Source organism: Phocoena sinus, chromosome 20 (assembly GCF_008692025.1).
Source record: "Phocoena sinus isolate mPhoSin1 chromosome 20, mPhoSin1.pri, whole genome shotgun sequence".
In the NCBI taxonomy this organism is placed as follows: Eukaryota; Metazoa; Chordata; class Mammalia; order Artiodactyla; family Phocoenidae; genus Phocoena; species Phocoena sinus.
In genome coordinates this window covers 9,236,423-9,246,497 of record NC_045782.1, presented here as the reverse complement: position 1 = coordinate 9,246,497, position 10,075 = coordinate 9,236,423, and the positions used below count along the sequence as shown (strand labels likewise).

The window sequence follows — 10,075 nt, the reverse complement described above, 5'->3', positions numbered from 1 at the left end:
ATAAGTTCTGAGAACCTAATGTAAAACACGGTGACCATGTGACCAACAAGGGATTAATTTCTGAAATTTACAAACAGCTCATGCAGGTCAATATCAAAAAAAAAAACAAACAACCCAATCAAAAAACTGGGCAGAAGACCTAAATAGACATTTCTCTAAAGAAGACATACAGATGGCCAAGAGGCACATGAAAAGATACTCAATATCACTAATAATTAGAGAAATGCAAATCAAAACTACAGTGAAATACCACCTCACACCAGTCAGAATGGCCATCATCAGAAAGTCTGTAAACAATAAGTGCTGGAGAGGGTGTGGAGAAAAGGGAACCCTCCTACACTGTTGGTGGGAATGTAAATTGGTACAGCCACTACGGAGAACAGTATGGAGGTTCCTTAAAAAACTAAAAATAGGGAATTCCCTGGTGGTCCAGTGGTTAGGACTCCACACTGTCACTGCCAAGGGCCCAGGTTCAATCCCTGGTCGGGGAACTAAGATCCCACAAGCTGCGTGGCATGGCAAAAAAAAAGAGAGAGAGAGAAAGAAACTAAAAATAGAGCTATGACAAGGTCCAGCAATCCCACACCTGGGCATATATCTGGAGAAGAACATTGTTCAAAAGGATACATGCACCCCAATGTTCATTGCAGCGCTGTTTACAATAGCCAAGACATGGAAGCAACCTAAATGTCCATCGACAGATGAATGGATAAAGAAGAAGTAGTACATATATACAATGGGTATTACTTAGCCATTAAAAAGAATGCAATAATGCCATTCACAGCAATATGGATGGGTCTAGAGATTATCATACTAAGTGAAGTAAGTCAGATGAAGACAAATATCATATGATATTGCTTACGTACAGAATCTTTAAAAAATGATAGACATGAACTTATTTACAAAACAGAAACAGACTCACAAACTTAGAGAACGAACTTATGGTACCAGGAGGGAAGGGTTGGGGGGAGGGATAGATTGGGAGTTTGGGATTGACGTGTACACACTTCTGTATTTAAAATAGACAAATAATAATAATAAAATAGATAACCAGGGCTTCCCTGGTGGCGCAGTGGTTGAGAGTCCGCCTGCCGATGCAGGGGACGCGGGTTCATGCCCCGATCCGGGAAGATCCCACATGCCGTGGAGCGGCTGGGCCCGTGAGCCATGGCCGCTGAGCCTGCGCATCCGGAGCCTGTGCTCCGCAACGGGAGAGGCCACGACAGTGAGAGGCCCGCGTACCGCAAAAAAAAAAAAAAAAAAAAAAAAAAAAAAATAACCAACAAGGACCTACTGTATAGCACAGGGAACTCTGCTCAATACTCTGTAGTAACTTAAATGGGAAAAGAATTTGAAAAAGAATAGATACCTGTATATGTATAACTGAATTGCTTTGCTGTATACCTGAAACCAACACATTGTTAATCAACTATACTCCAATATAAAATTTTTTTAAATAAAATAATTATAAAAACCACAGTGGCCATAGTTGATAACACTGTATTGTATAATTGAAATTTGCTAAGAGAGTAGAACTTAAGTGTTCTCACCTTAAAAAATAGATAAATATCTGAGGTCATGGATATGTTCATTAACTAGATGGGGGAATCTTTTCACAATGCATACCTGTATCAAATCACGATGTACACTTTAAATATCTTACAATTTTGTACGTCAGTTATACCTCAATAAAGCAGAACTTTTTAAAAAAAATACCTTAGGAACTCTAGATAATCTTTTAAAAGTTAAGGGGGAAAAAAAAAACCAACTCCAAACAATGGCAGTGCTCCAATCTCCCAGGGCTTACTCCTCTCCCACAAGGAGAAGGTCCCCCTCCCCCAGCCCCGCCATTTCCTTGGCCAGGTGGTCCGCTCGCCTAGCTGCCCTTGCTCAGCCCGGCCTCGCAGATCCAGTGGTAGGGTCTCTGGCACGCGTCGTCATTCCACTTGCCATCGGGGTGGAAGTGGGCACAGTCCTCGCCCCCACCCAGCCCGTGCCCTTGCCAGTCGTCTGGCTGGCCTGGCTTCCAGTTCCTGAGGGGAGAGGACAACAGGCAGCTAGGGAGGCACAGAATCCAGGTCAGGGAGAAGGGGCTGAGGGTCAGACCCTGGAGGAACCGAGCTGAACGAGGAAGAAACCCGGGGCACTCACTTGAAGTTGGTCTCATAGTCCGTCCCATCCGCCCATTTCCAGACTCCATCCAGATCACTGAGGCCCATCCAGGTGTAGGAGGAGCCTATATGGGCCTGGACAAAATCCTGGGACAACAGAAGGGCAGTGGTGACTTCTCCCCACCCTGCCAACTCCTTGGACTAGCAGTTCTGAACTTCACGTGTTCATTAAACCCGTCATGGAGATTCGGGGTGTTAATCCCAACGCCCGGGGCCAATTAAACCTCTGAGGGTCTGGCTCAGATGTCAGTCATTGTTAAAAGCTCCCCAGGTCGGGCTTCCCTGGTGGCGCACTGGTAGAGAGTCCGCCTGCCGATGCAGGAGACACGGGCTCGTGTCCCGGTCCGGAAAGATCCCACATGCCGCGGAGCGGCTGGGCCCGCGAGTCATGGCCGCTGCGCCTGCGCGTCCGGAGCCTGTGCTCCGCAACGGGAAAGGCCACAGCAGTGAGGCCCGCGTATCGCAAAAAAAAAAAGCTCCCCAGGTGATGCCAATATGTAGCCAAGGCGGAGAACCATTCTCTTCAATGGGACGTGTCTTGGACCTGCGCTCTAGGGGCCTCACCTGCTCCTCTCTGGAGTTGATGACCACCAGGTAGGCATCCTCCAGCTGGCAGTACTTCTCAGCCTCGGGCCAGGGCTTCCCCGAGTAAGAGAACCAGTAGCAGCTGCCTTCATGCTCCAGCCAACTGGTAGGACAGCAGTTGTTTTGCGAGCCTAAGGGGCCGGGGCAGGGGAGGGTCTGAGATGCTGTCCGGGGGACGTGGGCAGACACTGGGGCCGGCCCACCCCATGCAGCCCTCACCATTGCTCTTGAGAGCAGCCATCTTGCAGGTCAGGGAGTTCAGGTTCTTGACCAGCTGTTGGACTCGCAAGAGCATTTCGGAATAACCTGGGACGCACACGGATGGGCAGTGGGGACAGTGCCCTGGGTGTGGCTTCTGCTCCTTGAGTCTCTGGAGACCAGAGGTCTACGCCCGGGGCCCCAGCCTAAGAACCCCCTTGCCCTCCCACACGCCTCATGCCCAGGTGGAGGGGAGCAGGGGCCTGACCTGCTTTGAGTTCCTGCAGCTGGTTCTCCAGGCTGCTCTCCAGAGAAAGCACCTTGTCATTCAAGCTACGGGCTGGAAGGAAGGGCACTCAGCACCACGTGACTGCTCCCATTTCTCCCCCGCCCTGAGTGCCTGGCACTCACCCCTCCACACACTCTCCCGAAGGGTCTCTCACCTGCTTGCAGTTCCTGCTTGTGACTTTCCACCTCAGCTTTCAGAGATGTTATCATTTCTTGCAAACTTCCACCTGGAGAACACAGGGACTCAGGGCTCAGGAGTCAGTTCCTCCCCCACTCCCACCGCACCCCACCCCAGTCCTTCCATACCAGGCTCACCCTGGGATTTCAGTGCCTGGACCTCAGCCGTAGTGTTTGAAGTGAAGTTGCTGAAAGTTGTTCTCAGGGTTGCCAGGTCCCTCTGAAACTTGGAATCTGATCAGGCGGATGAGACAATCAGTGCTAAGGGTTATCAGGTCCTCTGTGCCAGCACTGGGCAGGGCACTTGACGTGCATTGTGTCATTGGGTCCCTACAGCGTGACCTCACCCAAAGGGATGGGCACTATTGTTATACAATATTGCAGGTGAGGAAACTAAGGCTTAGAGAGGGGACATAATTTGACCTCATTCCCCAACTGATAAGTGACAGGGCCAGCAGTCATCCTCATTTATCACTCTCGCCACCAGTGCCCCCACCACTGCACCCCATTATTTCTCTCTTCCCTGCCCACCCCGTGCCCCTCACTTTGGGATCCGATCACACAGATGCCGACCAGCAGGAGGAGGCTGAGGCCCAGGGAGAGCAGGAAGGAGCGGGTGCTGGAGAGGAGCCGCTGCAGGAAGGTCTCGAGGGCAGGCAGCCCTGCAAGAGGAGAGGGTGTCAGGACGAGGAGGGTCCAGGACGTGAGAGACGGGGAGGAGGATAGGGCCATGGGGACCTGCAGGGAGGAGGCTGCTGCAGCTGATGCTGGGGGGAGGCTGGACAAGGAGAGTTGTGGGCGGGGGGACGTCCAGGCCACTGACCCCTCATGGACCAGCACAAGTGCTCAGTCACACGGGCCCCTCACACCCCTGGGGACACATGTACACAAAGACACACAGACAGGGGATGATGGCGATGTATAAGGTCCTATCATCAGAGCTGGGGCGCCAGGCAGGAGGACCCAGGGAGAGAGACGGCGACTACCTTAGCAGGCTCACACTCACCAGTGAAAACAAGTTAGAAAATGGGTTTACTAATATGGGGCACATTGCACTTGCCCATAAGGAACACACACTGCTGACCTCTGGATTAATAAGCAGAAGTACAAGTAGGGCACATCTATAGGAGAGAAGAGATTTACTATTGGCCATTAAGGTAAAGGCTCTACGAAGAAGTTATTCCTCAAGACTTTGGAAATAAGGGCTTCCCTGGTGGCGCAGTGGTTAAGAATCCGGCTGCCAATGCATGGGACACGGGTTCGAGCCCTGCTCCGGGAAGATCCCACATGCCGCAGAGCAACTAAGCCTGTGAGCCACAACTACTGAGCCCACATGCCACAACTACTGAAGCCCACGTGCCTAGAGCCTGTGTTCTGCAACAAGAGAAGCCACCGCAACGAGAAGCCTGCGCACCACAACGAAGAGTAGCCCGTGTGCAGCAACGAAGACCCAATGCAGCCAAAAATAAATAAATTAATTGATTAATTAAAAAAAAGACTTTGGAAATAAAAGAAGGAAAAATAAAATTCTGGAAAATGTACACTAGGTGCTTTTAACATGCCCAAGCTGGGAGGCAACAATCATTATGGCTGCAATGGTTTTAAAAGACAATATTAGCAATTTCCTTCAGTGTAATTAATCTGGGTCTATGTTTTGTTATTCCTGGATGTGTCCATAATAATAATAGCTACAATAAATAGCCAGTAAATCTTTTAAGTGGCAAAATTAAAAAAAAAAAAAGAGAGAGAGAAAGAAAATGGGTTTACTCTCATGCCCTTCCCCAGAGCACAGGAAGCCAGGACTGCTGTGGACCTTGAATCGTGTTTTTATTGGGGTCCCCAGAGGCTGGGGCCTCCCCTTCAGAGTGAGAGACCCCACCAGTACATATGGTAGAGGTGCAGACATGACACAACAGCAGAAATCCTTCTAAACATATTCAGAGGAGATTTTAGGAAAGACCGTTTCCCCATTCATCTTACCATCTGTAAACCCCTGGCTTTTCTTCTCACTCTCCAAGTACTGGAGGTCTTCATACTTCACTGACATGTTTGGACCAACACGGCCTCTGAGGCTGTCAGAGCTGAAGTAGAGGCAGGGCCAGCAGCCAGGCTGGGGAAGGAGCTGGGATAAAGATGGAGGCTGGGACCAGGTAAGACCCGTGTGCAAGGCTGGAGATAAGGGAAGAGATGAGGGTTGAGAAGAAGCCCAGGGTCAAGGCTAGCAACGGGGATGGGCTTGGCTTTACAGCTGAGGTCAGAAGTGGGGTCAGGATTGGGCTTTGAGGTAGGGTCAGGTTGAGTTTGGGGTTGACAGTGCAGGTAAAGTTGGAGCTAAATGTATTGCTAGGACTGGGTCTAACACTGGGAGCTGGAATCGAGGTTGTGTCTCCTGCTAGGATTGGGGTCAGTACTCATGTTGAAGCCATGGATGGAGCTGGACCTAAGCTTGGTGCTGAAGTTGGAAACAGGAGAGAGTTGAGGTTCAAGCTTGGGTGGGGGCTGGTGTTAAGATTCAAGCTGACTTGGGACTTCCCTGGCGGTCCAGTTGTTGGGACTCCCCGCTTCCACTGCAGGGGGGCACAGGTTCAATTCCTAGTTGGGGAACTAGGATCCCGTGTGCCACACTGCACGGCCAAAAAACCCACAAAGGTTCAAGCTGACTCTGGGGGTGAAGATGCCATTGGGGTTAAAGGAGGAACTGGGGTTGGTACGGGGTTTGGCTGGAGTGGGGGCTGAAGACAGGGCTGGAACTGGGCTAGAGAAGGGGTTGAGTGTGAGTCTTAGTTTGTGACTGAGGTTGTGGCTGCCACAATTCAATCTGCATCCAGTGAAGGGAAGAGAGTCTAAAATCTCTGCTCGGTCATTAAATCCCCAAGCTGCCCCCTTACGTATCTTCCCATTCAGTCTCACCTAAGACCCACAGTCCCCTCTCCCTGCTTTCTCTGACATCCTCCCTGCCCTCTTAGTCTCACCTGCATCCCCAACCTGGTTACCTGTGAAAAGTCCAGAGGCTATGATTCTTGAGTTCTTTGTGCAGCGGTGACCAGAGCGGAAAAAACTAAATCCTGCAGAGTTGGGATGGAGGTGACTGAAGGAGGAGCCACCTAAGTGACTGGAGACCTGCTGGTCTTTGTGTCTGAAAGACCAGGAGTCTATAATCTGGGAATCTCCCGTTTCCCTGATTGGGGCAGTAAATAACAGGATGGAATTGAAATCAAAACGCAGGCAGACGTGGTGTGCACAGGGCAGCTGGATACGGGGCCAGCTCTGCTTTCCTCTTGTAGGGAGTGTCTACTCCCTTTCCGCTTCTTTTGAGTTCCCATGACTTCCTCAATTTTATCAATTGGGAGAGAAGCATTGGACCAGAAGGAAACAGAGGTGCAATCTGCCCCACACCTCCTTTCACTTCCTGCATCTGAAGACCTCAGAATCGTTGGTGTCTCCATCACTGCAAACCCGGGTCCAGAGGAGCCCATTGCTCTGCTCTCGCTCAATCCTGACCCGGGGTCCCTGGCATCTGAGCTTCCTCTGGGGCCTCAGCCATCATGCTCCCCTAGCTCTGGCCAGCTCTCTTCACTCCGCTCGGAAGGAGGGAAGCGGGTGGTGGAGAGTAGGATTTCCTGGCCGGAATGGGAGGGGAGAAGCCAGGGGAAAGAACAGAATTTATTGAGCACGCAAATCTGATGAGGATTGTGCCAGACACTTGCATTAACCATTCAATTTCCACAAGAACCTTGGGAGGAATTTTGGATGATGGACTTAGGCTCGGAGCCATCGTGTGACTTGCCCAAGATCTCACCCCTGGTAAGCAAAAGAGCCAGATTTCCAGCCCAGTGCTCCCGGACACACTAGCCTGGGCTCTCTCCGCATACACTGTCCTCACGAAACGGATTCAGTTTAATCCTGTCAACTCTGTAAATCCCTCTAAGGGGGCTGCTCTGAATTCACACACACGATCTTTTCACAGTAAGAAAGATTCTTAGTGTCTTAAAAGGGGAGGAAGGAATACACACTAACAAACGTAGTAAGGTATATAGCTAGTGGGAAGCAGCCGCATGGCACAGGGATATTGGCTCGGTGCTTTGTGACAGCCTGGAGGGGTGGGATAGGGAGGGCGGGAGGGAGGGAGACGCAAGAGGGAAGACACATGGGAACATATGTATATGTATAACTGATTCACTTTGTTATAAAGCAGAAACTAACACACCATTGTAAAGCAATTATACCCCAATAAAGATGTTAAAAAAAAAAGGGGGGGGGCGGAGAAAGGAAAGCAAATACATTTCAGGTTCTATTTTCTAATTAAATGGGATTGTGTTCTGCTACTTGCTTTTTAAAATTCATTTAACAATGTATCAGGAACATTTTACCATATCAGTTCATAAAATGTCCTTTATTCATTTTTCATCTTCATCTCATTTCATAATCTGTGCCATAATTTATTGACTAAGCTTTTCCCTATTGATAAACATTTAGGTTGTTTCCAGTTTCGTTTTGTTTTCTTGCTTTGCTTGTATTTGGTATTTTAATTAGTATTCGTTACAGGTTGGGTTTTTGGAAGCCAATTTGGGGTGCAGTCTATTTATTAGGGATCCACATCTGTGAAAGGATGGGGAAAGAAGAGGAGGGGGCAGAGGAAGAAGTTAAACAGATGCAAAGACCCCACAAAGCTTTAGCCAAGCCAACTGCACCGCCTGTCAGAGCTGCCCATCACTGGGCTGAACCAGGGCCTTTATTACCTGATGCTGCCACCGCAGCAGGGGTGAGACCTCAGGGGAGGTGGCTGTGTGCACAAGTTACACTCCCCACAACTGGGCAGCAAGTCCTTCCTGGGAGCGGGGTCTGGGTCTCTCATCTCTGTGTCGACCCCAGTACTGTATTAGTTTCACACCTTAATTGGGGATAATCAACATTTTTGCTTATTATTGATTATTATTGAATTAAAGATTATTGAATCTTTCCCACAAAGAACATGGTATGTTTCTCCATTCACTCATCCAAGCATTTACCCATCCATTCAACAAGTATTTGCTGGGTGTTGATAAAAGAAATTTTCACATATTGAGGTATGGGGAAGTCATTCTGGCTTTTTCATGAGCTAACTTGAATTTTATGCTAACTAAAACAGCCTGTTTGTGGCCTATCAAATATACATTGTGGGCTTCCCTGGTGGCACAGTGGTTAAGAATCTGCCTGCCAATGCAGGGGACACGGGTTCAAGCCCTGGTCCGGGAAGATCCCACATGCTGCGGAGCAACTAAGCCTGTGCACCACAACTACTGAGCCTGCGCTGTAGAGCCCAAGAGCCACAACTACTGAGCCTGCGTGCCACAACTACTGAAGCCCGCGTGCCTAGAGCCTGTGCTCCGCAACAAGAGAAGCCCCCGCTCGCCACAACTAGAGAAAGCCTGCGCACAGCAACGAAGACCCAATGCAGCCAAAATTAAAGTAAAAATAAATAAACAAATGGCCCTTAAACACACACACACACACACACACACACAGAGTACATCTGCTTTAATTAGTAAAGGAAAGCATACACCGACCAGAAGTAAAGAATGTCCATGTTAAAATAAAGATTAAATGCTCCTCGTCTTGGGATGCCAATGCTGGTCCTCCTTTGATGATAAGACTCCCTTTCCAGGTGCCAAGGCCATACTGACTTGCTGTGTACCTTCTGGTCTGGCTTTTTTGAAACCTTGAAGAAACGTATCCTTCAGAAGTAAACAAAGAGGTAAAAAAGGCCCTGGTCACAGAGCTTATATTCTACTGGGTGACAGATAAACAGAATAAATGAGCAAAATATAGGGACATCCCTGGTGGCACAGTGGTTAAGAATCCCACCTGTCAGTGCAGGGGACATGGGTTCGATCCCAGGTCTGGGAAGATCCCACATGCCACAGAGCAACTAAGCCCGTGCACCACAACTACTGAGCCTGTGCTCTAGAGCCCGCGAGCCATGACTACTGAGCCTGCGTGCCACAAGTACTGAGCCTGCGTGCCACAACTACTGAACCCACAAGCCTAGAGCCCACACTCCGCAACAAGAGAAGCCACCACAATGAGAAGCCCTCACACTGCAATGAAGAGTAGCCCCTGCTCGCTGCAACTAGAGAAAGCCTGCACACAGCAATGAAGACCCAAAGCAGCCAAAAGTAAATAAATAAAAATTAATAATAATAAAAATATATTGAGTAAAATATATATAATGTCACACGGTGATAAGCGCTGTGGAAGAAAATATAGCAAGGAAGTGGGTAAAATAAGGTCAATTTTTAACAGGCTGTCAAGACTAGGATGTCAAGAACAGCCTAGACTGGGAAGATGATTATCTGAGCAAAAGTCTGAAAGAGGTGAGGGAGAAGTAGATGAATCATAGCGGGAAAACCTGGAGCTCCAATTCTTCAGGGCCTGTAGGCTATTGTCACGGATTTGTTTTTACCCGTAAGAGGGGCAGGCTTTGGAGGAGGGGTCAGAGCAGAGGACTGATTTACATTTAAACTGTAACAATGTGACTACTGTGTTGTGAATTTCATGAACCCAGACCAGAGTGGCAACCCAGAGTGGGGGAGAGGGACAAATTCGGAGTTTGGGATGAACAAACACACACTGCTATATATAAAATGGATAACCAACAAGGACCTGCTGTATGGCAC

General features: G+C 49.0%; 1 protein-coding gene and 1 non-coding gene across 3 annotated transcripts; one reads left to right on the top strand and one right to left on the bottom strand.

The window, feature by feature from the left end:
* The first annotated feature begins 418 nt into the window (after nucleotides 1–418).
* On the top strand, nucleotides 419–491 carry TRNAD-GUC. Its single transcript has one exon. It is a non-coding gene; the product is annotated as a tRNA-Asp (tRNA).
* Nucleotides 492–1,511: 1,020 nt separating this feature from the next.
* Nucleotides 1,512–6,673, bottom strand: LOC116745816 (C-type lectin domain family 10 member A-like). Of its 2 annotated transcripts, none has more exons than XM_032616868.1 (10): nucleotides 6,413–6,673; nucleotides 5,400–5,588; nucleotides 3,965–4,081; nucleotides 3,549–3,653; nucleotides 3,398–3,469; nucleotides 3,223–3,294; nucleotides 2,976–3,062; nucleotides 2,736–2,887; nucleotides 2,152–2,258; nucleotides 1,512–2,033 (listed from the first exon to the last, which is right to left on the bottom strand). In XM_032616868.1, the coding sequence occupies exons 2-10, from the start codon at nucleotides 5,464–5,466 to the stop codon at nucleotides 1,877–1,879; spliced, it is 936 nt and encodes a 311-aa protein (XP_032472759.1). In that variant the 5' UTR covers nucleotides 5,467–5,588; nucleotides 6,413–6,673; the 3' UTR covers nucleotides 1,512–1,876. The 2 variants fall into 2 exon arrangements, with proteins under 2 accessions (XP_032472759.1, XP_032472760.1); XM_032616869.1 differs by having other exon boundaries at nucleotides 3,558–3,653.
* Between the last annotated feature and the right edge of the window lie 3,402 nt (nucleotides 6,674–10,075).

Excerpts from the sequence above, each read along its gene's own strand:
- LOC116745816 (XM_032616868.1), bottom strand. The coding sequence starts at position 5,466 with ATGTCAGTGAAGTATGAAGACCTCCAGTACTTGGAGAGTGAGAAGAAA. Across the intron at positions 3,063-3,222 it reads GCTGCAGGAACTCAAAGCAG|GTTATTCCGAAATGCTCTTG; the intron begins GTCAGGCCCCTG and ends TGTGCGTCCCAG. Across the intron at positions 2,888-2,975 it reads GGCTGCTCTCAAGAGCAATG|GCTCGCAAAACAACTGCTGT; the intron begins GTGAGGGCTGCA and ends CCGGCCCCTTAG.